Source organism: Pan paniscus, chromosome 1, assembly GCF_029289425.2.
Source record: "Pan paniscus chromosome 1, NHGRI_mPanPan1-v2.0_pri, whole genome shotgun sequence".
In the NCBI taxonomy this organism is placed as follows: domain Eukaryota; kingdom Metazoa; phylum Chordata; class Mammalia; order Primates; family Hominidae; genus Pan; species Pan paniscus.
Window position 1 is genome coordinate 97,598,389 of NC_073249.2, and position 17,477 is coordinate 97,615,865.

Sequence of the window (17,477 nt, forward strand, 5' to 3'; positions counted from 1 at the left end):
TATCCACAGGCAGGTTGCCTTCTTTACAACTGAGCTTTTCCTCTCTATTGTGTAATAAGGTCTGAGGGTCACTTCCTGCTTGGAGAATGAGAACAGAAGCTGGATCTAATAGCAGTTACCCTTAGCTTCATATCACCTAGGCTTGTTGGCTTTGCTCACACTGTCTATTTTCTCTGACCTAGAAGTCTTGAGAGTTCAGTTCAGCCATTGATGCTCCTTAGGTTGAGTAAGGCATGTCATGTAGATGATGGACCTGTGCCCACAGTATGCTTTGAACCTAGAAAGAGGAAGCAGATGAAGTGGAACACTCAGGACTTCTACAGCTCCAGAACAAAGCTAATATTATCCCTGGTAATGTCAGGAAGCCAAAAACAGAAAGTCATTTTTCCTACATTCATTCAGGAATGGAAATAAGACCTATGGATTATATTCCTAATTTCATCACTCTCTTGCTACATGGCTTGAACAAGTCATTCAACTCTGAATTGGTTCTTGATTACAACAGAATGAATTTAATCATGACTAATTCTGAACAATTATTATAAATAATTAGAACTATTTATGTGTTTAAACAAGAAATAAGAATAGTAAGGGGTTGGTCTCTCTTTTTCCTCCCTTTAGGTTACTCAAACTTGCAAAAAAAAAATGCCTAAACTCCTACAAGGCATCATCACTGTCATCGATGTTTTCTACCAATATGCCACCCAGCATGGGGAGTATGATACGTTGAACAAGGCAGAGCTGAAAGAACTTCTGGAAAATGAGTTTCATCAAATTCTGAAGGTAAGAACTCCACGCCAGGATGGAGTTATGCAGGAATTTTCTTCTTTATCCCTTTCCACCTTCTTGTCACATATGTCAAACATCCTAGAGGATTCTCCCTACTTGGTGAAAGAGAACAGGGTTTGGTAAAAGTTTGAGATAAGGTCAAAAGCGGATCCGTGATGGTTTCCATAGCATAACTAACGGAAGTGACCCTACTAAACAACAAATAAAACCCACAGGTTAAATAATGTCCTATCTAAGTGACTAATTCCTACAAACCCAGACAGTCCTCAGAAAAACTGTGAAGTAGATTTCTGAGTTCAGGAAATTAGCATTTACTCCTGAATCACAAAAGAATGTGTCCACCACCTTAAAACTGTCAGGTCTAGATTTGATAGCTTAGATATTTGGGACCTTATATCAGACTCCTGAGTTTCAATTCCTTAAATTTGGATTTCTGTGGATTTCAGATATGATATTCAGATATCAGATGTCAGATATTCAGTGTGTCAGCTATGAATCTCATAATCTTCCCCACTAACCTTTTTCCTTCATCTTTTTGCCCAAAGCAAAAACCTGGTGTCATTTTTTATTGTCTCTCTCTCAGCAGATACCACTACCTTCTAACCTCCATCTAACTCATCAATAATCTCTCAAAACAACCCATTTCTCTTCATCACTATTATTAGTCCTCTGGTTCAGGCCACCTACTACTTCTACTCTCAGCATTAGATGCAAATATAATCATTTCACTCCTCAGCTAAAAACCCTTCAATACCCAACTGCTCTTAAAATGAAGTACAAAGTTCCTTAACATAACTTAAAAGTCATAATCTAGTCCCTATTTGTCTCTCTATCCACATTTCTTGACTCTTCAAACTCTAAATCTAGCAATCCTGAATTTCCTTCAGTTCCTTGAATGCTCCATAACTTCTCTCACCTCTAGCCCTTTGTTCATATAATTCCCTCTGCCTAGAACAATCTTTTCCCCTTCTCTTTCTCTTCCTGCTTCTTCATTTGGCTAATTCTAATCCATCCTTCAAAAGGCATCATTTCCTCTCATTAACCTTTCTAGGACCCCCAATGGTTCCTCTCTGATGTACTCTTGTAGAAACCTTACCACAATAAATTATAATTTTAAGTTTGTATATCTGGCCAACTAAACTTTAAATTCCATTTTTTTTCAGGAAGCAAACTTGTTCACTTCTTTATACTCTCATATGACATAATGGTAGGCAACTAGTAAAATAATAAATCTTTGTTCAGTGAGTAAGTAGCTAGTTAATTTAATTGGATAAATAAAGTTGATATAATTAATGTAGGTATAAAAACATATTACTTATAAATTAGCTAATCATTCATATTTGACCCATTCTTTACCAAAAATAATCAGCCCTCTTGTTTCCTTTCATCTTCCAGTTGCATCCTATTCTAGCTGTTTCCCACCACATTATTCATTCCGTATTCCTTTTTCTCTTTCTGCTCAGGATACAGAAATGCAGCCTAAAGGACTGTGTGAATGAGTTCCATATAAATAACCCAAACATTTACATTTTCACATCTTTCCTTCAGTTCGTTAGCCAGATGTATTGTCCATACTAACAGAGCTACTCTTTGTACCTTTCTCTTATACAGAATCCAAACGATCCAGATACTGTGGATATCATCTTGCAAAGTCTGGATCGAGACCATAACAAGAAAGTGGATTTTACTGAGTATCTTCTGATGATATTCAAGCTGGTTCAGGCTCGTAATAAAATCATTGGCAAAGATTACTACCAAGTTTCAGGGTCAAAGCTGAGAGATGACACTCACCAGCACCAAGAGGAACAAGAAGAAACTGAAAAAGAGGAGAACAAACGGCAAGAATCCTCTTTTAATCATTCAAGTTGGAGTGCAGGAGAGAATGATTCCTATTCCAGAAACGTCAGAGGAAGTCTTAAACCTGGGACTGAATCCATATCCAGAAGACTGAGTTTTCAAAGAGACTTTTCTGGCCAACATAACTCCTACTCATGTCAGTCTTCCAGCTATGGTGAGCAAAACTCCGACTCCCATCAGTCTTCGGGCCGCAGCCAATGTGGGTCTGGGTCAGGGCAGTCTCCCAACTATGGCCAACACAGCTCTGGCTCCGGACAGTCTTCCAGCAATGACACACATGGGTCTGGCTCTGGCTTTAGTCAACACAAGTCTACCTCAGGGCAGTCCTCTGGTTACAGTCAGCATGGATCTGGCTCAGGTCACTACTCTGGCTACAGACAACACGGCTCTAGGTCAGGACAGTCATCTAGGGGTGAACGACACAGATCTAGCTCAGGTTCGTCTTCAAGCTATGGTCAGCATGGGTCTGGTTCCCGTCAGTCTTCGGGCCACGGCCGACAAGGGTCTGGATCTCACCAGTCTCCTAGCCATGTCCGACATGGGTCCGGTTCGGGGCACTCCTCCAGCCACGGCCAACACGGGTCTGGCTCAAGTTACTCTTCCAGCCGTGGCCATTATGAGTCTGGCTCAGGCCAGACTTCTGGCTTTGGGCAACACGAGTCTGGCTCAGGACAGTCCTCTGGCTATAGTCAGCATGGTTCTGGCTCAGGTCACTCCTCTAGCCAGGGGCGACATGGATCTACATCAGGGCAGGCATCAAGCTCCGGCCAACATGGCTCTAGCTCACGTCAGTCTTCAAGCTATGGTCAGCATGAGTCTGCCTCCCGTCACTCTTCAGGCCGCGACCAACACAGCTCTGGATCTGGCCAGTCTCCAGGCCACGGCCAGCGTAGGTCTGGGTCAGAGCAGTCTCCCAGCTCCGGCCAACATGGGACTGGCTTCGGTCAATCTTCCAGCAGTGGCCCATATGTGTCTGGTTCAGGCTACTCTTCTGGCTTTGGTCACCACGAGTCTGGCTCAGGGCATTCCTCTGGTTACACTCAGCATGGATCTGGCTCAGGTCACTCCTCTGGCCACGGACAACATGGCTCTAGGTCAGGACAGTCATCTAGGGGTGAACGACAAGGATCTAGCGCAGGTTCATCTTCCAGCTATGGTCAGCATGGGTCTGGCTCCCGTCAATCTTTGGGACACAGCCGACATGGGTCTGGATCTGGCCAGTCTCCTAGCCCTAGCCGTGGCCGTCTTGAGTCTGGTTCCGGGCAGTCTTCCAGCTATGGCCCACATGGGTCTGGCTCAGGGAGGTCTTCAAGCCGTGGCCCATATGAGTCTGGCTCCGGTCACTCTTCTGGCTTAGGTCACCAAGAGTCTCGCTCAGGACAGTCCTCTGGCTACGGTCAACACGGATCTAGCTCGGGTCATTCCTCTACCCACGGGCAACATGGTTCTACATCAGGACAGTCATCGAGCTGTGGCCAACATGGAGCTACCTCAGGTCAGTCTTCCAGGCACGGTCAGCATGGCTCTGGCTCAAGTCAGTCTTCTCGCCATGGCCAACAGGGCTCTGGATCTGGCCAGTCTCCTAGTCGCGGCCGACATGGGTCCGATTTCGGGCACTCTTCCAGCTACGGCCAACATGGGTCTGGCTCCGGTTGGTCTTCCAGCAATGGCCCACATGGGTCTGTCTCAGGCCAGTCTTCCAGCTTTGGTCACAAGTCTGGCTCAGGGCAGTCCTCTGGTTACAGTCAGCATGGATCTGGCTCAACTCACTCCTCCGGCTACAGAAATCACGGCTCTAGGTCAGGACAGTCATCTAGGAGTGAACAACACGGATCTAGCTCAGGTTTGTCTTCCAGCTATGGTCAGCGTGGGTCGGGCTCCCATCAATCTTCGGGCCACGGCCGACAAGGGTCTGGATCTGGCCACTCTCCTAGCCGTGTCCGACATGGGTCCAGTTCAGGGCACTCCTCCAGCCACGGCCAACACAGGTCTGGCACAAGTTGTTCTTCCAGCTGTGGCCATTATGAGTCTGGCTCAGGCCAGGCTTCTGATTTTGGGCAACACGAGTCTGGCTCAGGACAGTCCTCTGGCTACAGTCAGCATAGTTCTGGCTCAGGTCACTCCTCTAGCCAGGGACAATATGGATCTATGTCAGGGCAGTCGTCAAGCTACGGCCAACATGGCTCTAGCTCAGGTCAATCTTCCAGCTATGGTCAGCATGAGTCTGCCTCCCGTCACGCTTCGGGCCGCGGCCGACACGGCTCTGGATCTGGCCAGTCTCCAGGCCACGGCCAGCGTGGGTCTGGGTCAGGGCAGTCTCCCAGCTATGGCCGACATGGATCTGGCTCCGGTCGGTCTTCCAGCAGTGGCCGTCATGGCTCTGGCTCAGGCCGGTCTTCTGGCTTTGGTCACAAGTCTAGCTCAGGGCAGTCCTCTGGTTACAGTCAGCATGGATCTGGCTCAGGTCACTCCTCCGGCTATGGACAACACGGCTCTAGGTCAGGACAGTCATCTAGGAGCGAACAACATGGATCTAGCTCAGGTTCATCTTCCAGCTATGGTCAGCATGGGTCTGGCTCCCGTCAGTCTTTGGGCCACGGCCAACATGGGTCTGGATCTGGCCAGTCTCCTAGCCCTAGCCGTGGCCGACATGGGTCTGGTTCTGGGCAGTCTTCCAGCTACGGCCCATATGGGTCTGGCTCAGGGTGGTCTTCCAGCCGTGGCCCATATGAGTCTGGCTCCGGTCACTCTTCTGGCTTAGGTCACCGAGAGTCTTGCTCAGGACAGTCCTCTGGCTACGGTCAACATGGATCTAGCTCAGGTCATTCCTCTACCCATGGGCAACATGGTTCTACATCAGGACAGTCATCGAGCTGTGGCCAACATGGAGCTAGCTCAGGTCAGTCTTCCAGCCACGGTCAGCATGGCTCTGGCTCAAGTCAGTCTTCTGGCTATGGCCGACAGGGCTCTGGATCTGGCCAATCTCCAGGCCACGGCCAACGTGGGTCTGGGTCAAGGCAGTCTCCCAGCTACGGCCGACATGGGTCTGGCTCCGGTCGGTCTTCCAGCAGTGGCCAACATGGGTCTGGCTTAGGCGAGTCTTCTGGCTTTGGTCACCACGAGTCTAGCTCAGGGCAGTCCTCTAGTTACAGTCAGCATGGATCTGGCTCAGGTCACTCCTCCGGCTATGGACAACACGGCTCTAGATCAGGACAGTCATCTAGGGGTGAACGACACGGATCTAGCTCAGGTTCATCTTCCCGCTATGGTCAGCATGGGTCTGGCTCCCGTCAGTCTTCGGGCCACGGCCAACACGGGTCTGGATCTGGCCAGTCTCCGAGCCCTAGCCGTGGCAGACATGGGTCTGGTTCTGGGCAGTCTTCCAGCTACGGCCCACATGGGTCTGGTTCAGGGCGGTCTTCCAGCCGTGGCACATATGAGTCTGGCTCCGGTCATTCTTCTGGCTTAGGTCAACAAGAGTCTCGCTCAGGACAGTCCTCTGGCTACAGTCAACACGGATCTAGCTCGGGTCATTCCTCTACCCATGGGCAACATGGTTCTACATCAGGACGGTCATCGAGCTGTGGCCAACATGGAGCTAGCTCAAGTCAGTCTTCCAGCCACAGTCAGCATGGCTCTGGCTCAAGTCAGTTTTCTAGCTATGGCCAACAGGGCTCTGGATCTGGCCAGTCTCCTAGTCGCGGCCGACATGGGTCCAGTTCCGGGCACTCTTCCAGCTACGGCCGACATGGGTCTGGCTCCGGTCGGTCTTCCAGCAATGGCCCACATGGGTCGGGCTCAGGTCAGTCTTCTGGATTTGGTCACCACGAGTCTAGCTCATGGCAGTCCTCTGGTTACACTCAGCATGGATCTGGCTCAGGTCACTCCTCCAGCTACGAACAACATGGCTCTAGGTCAGGACAGTCATCTAGGGGTGAACGACACGGATCTAGCTCAGGTTCATCTTCCAGCTATGGTCAGTATGGGTCTGGCTCCTATCAGTCTTCGGGCCATGGCCGACAAGGGTCTGGATCTGGCCAGTCTCCTAGCCCTAGCCGTGGCAGACATGTGTCTGGTTCCAGGCAGTCTTCCAGCTATGGCCCACATGGGTCTGGCTCAGGGCGGTCTTCCAGCCGTGGCCCATATGAGTCTGGCTCAGGTCACTCTTCTCGCTTAGGTCAACAAGAGTCTCGCTCAGGACAGTCCTCTGGCTACGGTCAACACGGATCTAGCTCGGGTCATTCCTCTACCCATGGGCAACATGGTTCTACATCAGGACAGTCATCAAGCTGTGGCCAACATGGAGCTAGCTCAGGTCAGTCTTCCAGCCACGGTCAGCATGGCTCTGGCTCAAGTCAGTCTTCTGGCTATGGCCGACAGGGCTCTGGATCTGGCCAGTCTCCTAGTCGCGGCCGACATGGGTCCGGTTCCGAGCACTCTTCCAGCTACGGCCAACGTGGGTCTGGCTCCAGTTGGTCTTCCAGCAATGGCCCACATGGGTCTGGCTCAGGCCAGTCTTCTGGCTTTGGTCACCGTGAGTCTGGCTCAGGCCAGTCCTCTGGTTACAGTAAGCATGGATCTGGCTCAGGTCACTCCTCCGGCTATGGACAACACGGCTCTAGGTCAGGACAGTCCTCTAGGGGCGAACGACACAGACCTAGCTCAGGTTCGCCTTCCAGCTATGGTCAGCATGGGTCTGGCTCCCGTCAGTCTTCAGGCTACGGCCGACAAGGGTCTGGATCTGGCCAGTCCCCTAGCCGCGGCCAACATGGGTCCGGTTCGGGGCACTCCTCCAGCCACGGCCAACACAGGTCTGGCTCAAGTTGTTCTTCCAGCCGTGGCCATTATGAGTCTGGCTCAGGCCAAGCTTCTGGCTTTGGGCAACACGAGTCTGGCTCAGGACAGTCCTCTGGCTATAGTCAGAATAGTTCTGGCTCAGGTCACTCCTCTAGCCAGGGACAATATGGATCTATGTCAGGGCAGTCATCAAGCTACGGCCAACATGGCTCTAGCTCAGGTCAATCTTCCAGCTATGGTCAGCATGAGTCTGCCTCCCGTCACGCTTCGGGCCGCGGCCGACACGGCTCTGGATCTGGCCAGTCTCCAGGCCACGGCCAGCATGGGTCTGGGTCAGGGCAGTCTCCCAGCTATGGCCGACATGGATCTGGCTCCAGTCGGTCTTCCAGCAGTGGCCGTCATGGCTCTGGCTCAGGCCGGTCTTCTGGCTTTGGTCACAAGTCTAGCTCAGGGCAGTCCTCTGGTTACAGTCAGCATGGATCTGGCTCAGGTCACTCCTCCGGCTACAGACAACACGGCTCTAGGTCAGGACAGTCATCTAGGAGCGAACAACATGGATCTAGCTCAGGTTCATCTTCCAGCTATGGTCAGCATGAGTCTGGCTCCCGTCAGTCTTTGGGCCACGGCCAACATGGGTCTGGATCTGGCCAGTCTCCTAGTCCTAGCCGTGGCCGACATGGGTCTGGTTCCGGGCAGTCTTCCAGCTACGGCCCATATGGGTCTGGCTCAGGGTGGTCTTCCAGCCGTGGCCCATATGAGTCTGGCTCTGGTCACTCTTCTGGCTTAGGTCACCGAGAGTCTCGCTCAGGACAGTCCTCTGGCTACAGTCAACATGGATCTAGCTCAGGTCATTCCTCTACCCATGGGCAACATGGTTCTACATCAGGACAGTCATCGAGCTGTGGCCAACATGGAGCTAGCTCAGGTCAGTCTTCCAGCCACGGTCAGCATGGCTCTGGCTCAAGTCAGTCTTCTGGCTATGGCCGACAGGGCTCTGGATCTGGCCAGTCTCCTAGTCGTGGCCGACATGGGTCCGGTTCCGGGCACTCTTCCAGCTACGGCCAACATGGGTCTGGCTCCGGTTGGTCTTCCAGCAATGGCCCACATGGGTCTGGCTCAGGCCAGTCTTCTAGCTTTGGTCACCACGAGTCTAGCTCAGGGCAGTCCTCTAGTTACAGTCAGCATGGATCTGGCTCAGGTCACTCTTCTGGCTACGGACAACACAGCTCTAGGTCAGGACAGTCATCTAGGGGCGAACAACACGGATCTAGCTCAGGTTTGTCTTCCAGCTATGGTCAGCATGGTTCAGGCTCCCATCAATCTTCGGGCCACGGCCAACAAGGGTCTGGATCTGGCCACTCTCCTAGCCGTGTCCGACATTGGTCTGGTTCAGGACACTCCTCCAGCCACGGCCAACACGGGTCTGGCTCAAGTTGTTCTTCCAGCCGTGGCCATTATAAGTCTGGCTCAGGCCAGGCTTCTGGCTTTGGGCAACACGAGTCTGGCTCAGGACAGGGCTATAGTCAGCATGGTTCTGGCTCAGGTCACTTCTCTAGCCACGGACGACATGGATCTACATCAGGGCAGTCATCAAGCTCCGGCCAACATGGCTGTAGCTCAGGTCAATCTTCCAGCTTTGGTCAGCATGAGTCTGCCTCCCGTCACACTTCGGGCCACGGCCGACACGGCTCTGGATCTGGCCAGTCTCCAGGTCATGGCCAGGATGGGTCTGGGTCAGGGCAGTCTCCCAGCTACGGCCGACATGGGTCTGGCTCCGGTCAGTCTTCCAGCAATGGCCCACATGGGTCGGGCTCAGGCCAGTCTTCTGGCTTTGGTCACCATGAGTCTAGCTCACAGCAGTCCTCTGGTTACAGTCAGCATGGATCTGGCTCAGGTCACTCCTTCAGCTACGGACAACACGGCTCTAGGTCAGGACAGTCATCTAGGGGTGAACGACATGGATCTAGCTCAGGTTCCTCTTCCAGCTATGGTGAGCATGGGTCTGGCTCCTGTCAGTCTTCGGGCCATGGCCGACAAGGGTCTGGATCTGGCCAGCCTCCTAGCCCTAGCCGTGGCAGACATGGGTCTGGTTCCGGGCAGTCCTCCAGCTATGGCCCACATGGGTCTGGCTCAGGGCGGTCTTCCAGCCGTGGCCCATATGAGTCTGGCTCAGGTCACTCTTCTGGCTTAGGTCAACAAGAGTCTTGCTCAGGACAGTCCTCTGGCTACGGTCAACATGGATCTAGCTCGGGTTATTCCTCTACCCATGGGCAACATGGTTCTACATCAGGACAGTCACCGAGCTATGGCCAACATGGAGCTAGCTCAGGTCAGTCTTCCAGCCATGGTCAGCATGGCTCTGGCTCAAGTCAGTCTTCTGGCTATGGCCGACAGGGCTCTGGATCGGGCCAATCTCCAGGCCACGGCCAATGTGGGTCTGGGTCAAGGGAGTCTCCCAGCTATGGCCGACATGGGTCTGGCTCTGGTCGGTCTTCCAGCAGTGGCCAACATGGGTCTGGCTTAGGCGAGTCTTCTGGCTTTGGTCACCACGAGTCTAGCTCAGGGCAGTCCTCTAGTTACAGTCAGCATGGATCTGGCTCAGGTCACTCCTCCGGCTATGGAAAACACGGCTCTAGGTCAGGACAGTCCTCTAGGGGCGAACGACACAGATCTAGCTCAGGTTCGCCTTCCAGCTATGGTCAGCATGGGTCTGGCTCCCGTCAGTCTTCAGGCCACGGCCGACAAGGGTCTGGATCTGGCCAGTCCCCTAGCCGTGGCCGACATGGGTCCAGTTCGGGGCACTCCTCCAGCCACGGCCAACACAGGTCTGGCTCAAGTTGTTCTTCCAGCCGTGGCCATTATGAGTCTGGCTCAGGCCAAGCTTCTGGCTTTGGGCAACACGAGTCTGGCTCAGGACAGTCCTCTGGCTATAGTCAGAATAGTTCTGGCTCAGGTCATTCCTCTAGCCAGGGACAACATGGATCTATGTCAGGGCAGTCATCAAGCTACGGCCAACATGGCTCTAGCTCAGGTCAATCTTCCAGCTATGGTCAGCATGAGTCTGCCTCCCGTCACGCTTCGGGCCACGGCCGACACGGCTCTGGATCTGGCCAGTCTCCAGGCCATGGCCAGCGTGGGTCTGGGTCAGGGCAGTCTCCCAGCTATGGCCGACATGGGTCTGGCTCCGGTCGGTCTTCCAGCAGTGCCCGACATGGGTCTGGCTCAGGCCAGTCTTCTGGCTTTGGTCACAAGTCTAGCTCAGGGCAGTCCTCTGGTTACAGTCAGCATGGATCTGGCTCAGGTCACTCCTCCGGCTATGGACAACACGGCTCTAGGTCAGGACAGTCATCTAGGAGCGAACAACATGGATCTAGCTCAGGTTCGTCTTCCAGCTATGGTCAGCATGGGTCTGGCTCCCATCAGTCTTTGGGCCACGGCCAACATGGGTCTGGATCTGGCCAGTCTCCTAGCCCTAGCCGTGGCCGACATGGGTCTGGTTCTGGGCAGTCTTCCAGCTACGGCCCATATGGGTCTGCTTCAGGGTGGTCTTCCAGCCGTGGCCCATATGAGTCTGGCTCCGGTCACTCTTCTGGCTTAGGTCAACAAGAGTCTCGCTCAGGACAGTCCTCTGGCTACGGTCAACATGGATCTAGCTCAGGTCATTCCTCTACCCATGGGCAACATGGTTCTACATCAGGACAGTCATCGAGCTGTGGCCAACATGGAGCTAGCTCAGGTCAGTCTTCCAGCCACGGTCAGCATGGCTCTGGCTCAAGTCAGTCTTCTGGCTATGGCCGACAGGGCTCTGGATCTGGCCAGTCTCCAGGCCACGGCCAGCGTGGGTCTGGGTCAAGGGAGTCTCCCAGCTATGGCCGACATGGGTCTGGCTCCGGTCGGTCTTCCAGCAGTGGCCAACATGGGTCTGGCTTAGGCGAGTCTTCTGGCTTTGGTCACCACGAGTCTAGCTCAGGGCAGTCCTCTAGTTACAGTCAGCATGGATCTGGCTCAGGTCACTCCTCCGGCTACGGGCAACACGGCTCTAGATCAGGACAGTCATCTAGGGGTGAACGACACGGATCTAGCTCAGGTTCATCTTCCCGCTATGGTCAGCATGGGTCTGGCTCCCGTCAGTCTTCGGGCCACGGCCAACACGGGTCTGGATCTGGCCAGTCTCCTAGCCCTAGCCGTGGCAGACATGTATCTGGTTCCGGGCAGTCTTCCAGCTACGGCCCACATGGGTCTGGTTCAGGGCGGTCTTCCAGCCGTGGCACATATGAGTCTGGCTCCGGTCATTCTTCTGGCTTAGGTCAACAAGAGTCTTGCTCAGGACAGTCCTCTGGCTACGGTCAACACGGATCTAGCTCGGGTCATTCCTCTACCCATGGGCAACATGGTTCTACATCAGGACAGTCATCGAGCTGTGGCCAACATGGAGCTAGCTCAGGTCAGTCTTCCAGCCACGGTCAGCATGGCTCTGGCTCAAGTCAGTCTTCTGGCTATGGCCGACAGGGCTCTGGATCTGGCCAGTCTCCTAGTCGCGGCCGACATGGGTCCGGCTCCGAGCACTCTTCCAGCTACGGCCAACATGGGTCTGGCTCCAGTTGGTCTTCCAGCAATGGCCCACATGGGTCTGGCTCAGGCCAGTCTTCTGGCTTTGGTCACCACGAGTCTGGCTCAGGCCAGTCCTCTGGTTACAGTCAGCATGGATCTGGCTCAGGTCACTCCTCCGGCTATGGACAACACGGCTCTAGGTCAGGACAGTCATCTAGGAGCGAACAACATGGATCTAGCTCAGGTTTGTCTTCCAGCTATGGTCAGCATGGGTCTGGCTCCCGTCAGTCTTTGGGCCACGGCCAACATGGGTCTGGATCTGGCCAGTCTCCTAGTCCTAGCCGTGGCCGACATGGGTCTGGTTCTGGGCAGTCTTCCAGCTACGGCCCATATGGGTCTGGCTCAGGGTGGTCTTCCAGCCGTGGCCCATATGAGTCTGGCTCCGGTCACTCTTCTGGCTTAGGTCACCGAGAGTCTCGCTCAGGACAGTCCTCTGGCTACGGTCAACATGGATCTAGCTCAGGTCATTCCTCTACCCATGGGCAACATGGTTCTACATCAGGACAGTCATCGAGCTGTGGCCAACATGGAGCTAGCTCAGGTCAGTCTTCCAGCCACGGTCAGCATGGCTCTGGCTCAAGTCAGTCTTCTGGCTATGGCCAACAGGGCTCTGGATCTGGCCAGCCTCCTAGTCATGGCCGACATTGGTCCGGTTCTGGGCACTCTTCCAGCTACGGCCAACATGGGTCTGGCTCAGGTCGTTCTTCCAGCCATGGCCCATATGAGTCTCGCTCGGGTCACTCTTCTGTCTTTGGTCAACATGAGTCTGGCTCAGGACATTCCTCTGCTTACAGTCAGCATGGTAGTGGCTCAGAGCACTTCTGTAGCCAAGGACAGCATGGTTCTACATCAGGACAGTCATCAACCTTTGACCAGGAGGTATCTAGCACAGGCCAGTCTTCCAGCTATGGCCACCGTGGCTCTGGCTCCAGTCAGTCTTCTGGCTATGGCCAACACGGGGCTGGATCTGGCCAGTCTCTTAGCCACGGCCGACACGGGTCTGGTTCAGGGCAGTCTTCCAGCTACGGCCAACATGGGTCTGGCTCAGGACAGTCCTCTGGTTATAGTCAGCATGGAAGTGGCTCAGGGCAAGATGGGTATTCTTATTGCAAAGGAGGAAGTAACCATGAAGGGGGAAGTTCTGGCTCATATTTTCTCAGTTTTCCTAGTAGCACTTCACCCTATGAATATGTCCAAGAGCAGAGGTGCTACTTTTATCAGTGAATAATAAACATAAATGCAATTTACTCAAGTAGCAATTTAAGAAATAGGAAAGTCATCTATGAATTCATCATGAAAGACAAGCAATCCATCATGAAATTCTTTCTAAAAGTGAATCAATGCATTTCTGTCTCTTTCTTTAGAGCCTATAACTGTAGCATATATCTTGTTATGGGGTTCCTTCCAAAGACTGTTAGGCATTTGTGCTACTTTGTTAGAAAATACTGAGTGGAATAACTTGTTAGAATGTGGGTTAAACTTTGAGGAATAATGAAAAGCTTTTAAAGAGCTTTGGGTTTAGTTGGAGTTGTCTTTTTGAGAGCTCATCATTCATTTATAGATGGTGCCAAAGCTAACCTTACATTTCTTAAAAGCAAAATATTACAAATGCATTACCAGTCCTAGATACAAAGCTTTGTTTTACAGCAATTAGTGTACCCTAATTTTTAGTGTGTCCCATGTTTGGTGTGTCCCAATTTTTGGTATTGTGGCAGAAGGTGAAGGCTCTGAAAGCAAAGATGCAGCAGCGGTAGTGTCTTTACTTATCAAAACCATCAAGTCCTTTTTCTTGGGTATATATTTAATCAGTAAGTTAATTAGTGGCATAAAAAAGTAGCATCAGGGTCTTTTCCCAAGCCAGTGAGCAAGAGCATTATTTCATAAAGAATAGGGATTTATCATTTCAGGAAAAAAAAAACATTCAAATGTGGGCTTTAGCTTGTTTTCAGCAAGAAAGATCTTGCTCCCCTATTTCTAAGAGGCTGCTCAATATTGGGAAATATATTGAGGAGTTATTCCATGGAAATACAATGCTTTCCACCTACTACTGTAGTTCAATAACGTTTCCACCTAAAAAAATATCATCCATGCCCAGATGAAAAGGAAGAGTATCTGTCACTGCTACATAGTTCCTTAATTTGACTGTAACACATTTGTTTCAAGTCTTTGGATTCAAACAACCAGATTGCATTAAAATTGACAATAAATAAATGTTGATTAAATACTAAGACTTTTCTCATCTGTGCTTCATTTCACTTCTTACATACAGATGGTCATCCTAGAAACCAACCCAAACAGCGATTTCCCAATATTCTATTTTTCACAATGAAGAATAGATAAAGCATTCTTAAAACTCAATAAGACAAACTACTTCATTTTTAAATGATCAAAATTCCATCACACTGGTATTGGCAATGATTTTTTTGATATGACACCAAAATCACACACAATAATGTGGAGCTGTCAGCTCCATACATGTTATTGTCCCTGAAGCCCTTAGAGGGAGACAACATATGGAGGTAGAAGGCGATATTTGTCTTAGTTTAACAAAAACTTTTTAGTGTTAGTTTTAATTTTTAACAAAAAAAGTTTTTTAAAAAAATTTAAAACAGAAAAAAGCCTACAGAATAATGATGTAAATAAAAAAATATTTGTGTTCAGCTATACAATGTGTTCGTGCTTTAAGCTAAGTGTTAATTAAGAGAGTCAAAAAGTTTAAAAATGTAAAAGTCTATAAACCTAAAAATTTACAGTAAGCTAAAGTTAATTTTTACTGGAGAAAGAAATTCTTTTATAAATTTAGTGTAATTCAAGTGTATAGTGTTTATACACTCTACAGTAGTATACAGTAATGTCCTAGGCCTTCCCATTCACTCACCACTCACTGACTGACACCTACAGCAACTTCTAGTCCTACATGCTCTATTCATGGTAAGTGCCCTATACAAGTGTACCTTTTTTATCTTTTATGCCATATTTTTACTGTACCTTCTTTATGTTTAGATACATTTAGATGCACACTTACCATTGTGTTAGTTGCCTACAGTACTCAGTACAGTAACATGCTGTACAGGTTTGTAGCCTAGGAGCAATAATCTATACCATATAGCCTAGTTGTTTATTGGCTATACCATCTATATTTGTGTAAGTACACTCTCTGATGTTTGCCTAAGGGTGCATTTTTCACAACATATCCCCCATTGTTAGGCAACACGATTGTGTACTTTACTATAGAGCCTAGCAATTCCACTCCCAAGCGAAATGACAACGTATGTCTACATTGAAGATTTTTACATGAATGTTTATAGCAGCTTTAATAATAGCCCCAAACTTGAAACAATCCAAATGTCCACGAACAGATGACTGGATAAACAAATTGTGGTATGGCTATAAAATGGAATTCTATTTAGCAAGGAAAAAAAGAATAAACTACTGATACATGTAACATAGATGAATCTCAAAAACGTGTTGATCAAAAGAAGCCACCCACAAAAGAGTACATATTTATGATTCCATCTATATGAAACTTACTAAAAACAAACCTAATCTATAAAAATAGAAAGTAGATCAGTGGTTGACTAGGGCTGGGAGTAGAACTTGTGAACTGGCTGGAAGAGTCACAAAGGAACACTCTAGGGTGATGGAATAAATCTATATGTAGATTATAATGGTAGTTACATATATATATACTTTTGTCAAAACTCACATAATCGTACATATTATGTGGAAATTATATCTCAATAAAGTTGATTGTTTAAAGGCTTTCTGTGCAACTTGACACACGAATTTTTTTTGTTTTTTGTTTTTTGTTTTGAGACAGTCTCACTCTGTTGCCCAGGCTGGAGTACAGTGGCACAATCTCGGCTCACTGCAACCTCCGTCTCGTGGGTGCAAGTGATTCCCCTGCCTCAGTCTCCTGGGATTACAGGCAGGCAGCACCACATCCAGCTAATGTTTGTATTTTTAGTAGGCAGGGTTTCACCATGTTGGCCAGGCTGGTCTCGAACTCCTGACCTCAGGTGATCTGCCCGCCTCGGCCTCCCAAAGTGCTGGCATTATGTGAGCCACCAAGATACAGAAGGGGAGGAGTTTCATCTCATCAGATATCAAAATATATTACAAAGTTATATGATTTAAAACAGTGCAGTATTGTTGTAGGAACAGATATACAGAGCAATGTGACTCCAGAAACAGATCCATGCATACTTGATATACAAGAGCAGTGGTTTTGCTTATCAGTGGAGAGAGGCAACTCTTTCAATAAATGGTGCCAAGGTAATAAATTTTCCATAGGAAAAAAATTATCTCTATTTCACACCATTTACAAAAATCACTTCCAAGTAAATAAAAACCTAACTGTGATAAGCCAAACTTTTAAAAATTTTTAAAGAAAATATAGGAGAATATCTTTATGACTTTGAAATAAGTGCAGATTCTTTAAACAAGAAATATACAAACCACCAAGGAAAGACTCATGACTTTTACTATAATTAAATTACAAATGTCTGTAAATCCAAAGACACTCTCAAAAAGTAAAAAGGACAAACCACAGAGTCCAAGAACATTTTTGAAATGCCTATAAACAACAAATGATCAATAGCCGGATTATGTAAATAACTTATAAAAATTAAAAATTTTAAAAACAGCAAAACTTAGAAAATTCGCCAAAATTTATAAAAATTAAAAAGAAACAGCAAAACTTATAAAAAGAAAATTCACCAAAGGTAATCTGAATGGCAAAGTGACATTTTTAAAACAATGCTCAGGGAAATAGATAATTAAAACACAATGAAATTCATTTCATACCCAACGGATCAGAAAAAAACTAAAGTCTGGCAATATCCAGTGTCGGGAGGATACTGAGCAGCAGGAGTCTGAACTGATAATTAATTAAGAGGAAATCTGGCAACCACAGACAAGTCTGTAACAGCAAAATGTTACAAACAACCTAAAAGTTCAATAGAAGAATGGATAAATTGTAATATACCCACACACTAAAATGCTATATAGCAGTTAAAATTCATGAGCTACAGGTACGTATATATCAACATGGACAAATTCCAAAAGTGTAATGCCAAGTGAAAAGGTTGTAAAACAAGTATACATGGTGTGATACCATTTATATAGGTTTACAATATACATAACAATACCATATATTGTTTGTGGTTAATACATATTTGGTAAATGTAAAAATCTTTATGGGAATGATAAACAGCAAATTCAAAACAGTGTGTACCTCTGGAAGGAAGGAAGAAAATGGAACTGAGATCGAGTAAACAATACCAAAAGTTTTCTTAAGAAGATGGTATTCATTATATCATTCACTGACTTGTAAATCTACACTTACTTGTAAATCTTAAATTATTTTGTAAGAAAAAGGAGAACACAAAGAACAATGTTAGAATGCCCATCAAGGACTGCTC

General features: G+C 48.8%; 1 protein-coding gene across 1 annotated transcript; it reads left to right on the forward strand.

The window, feature by feature from the left end:
• The first annotated feature begins 645 nt into the window (after nt 1-645).
• Nucleotides 646-15,879, forward strand: HRNR (hornerin). Its single transcript, XM_063599148.1, has 2 exons — nt 646-783; nt 2,401-15,879. The coding sequence occupies exons 1-2, from the start codon at nt 646-648 to the stop codon at nt 13,276-13,278; spliced, it is 11,016 nt and encodes a 3,671-aa protein (XP_063455218.1). The 3' UTR covers nt 13,279-15,879.
• The last annotated feature ends 1,598 nt before the right edge of the window (nt 15,880-17,477 follow it).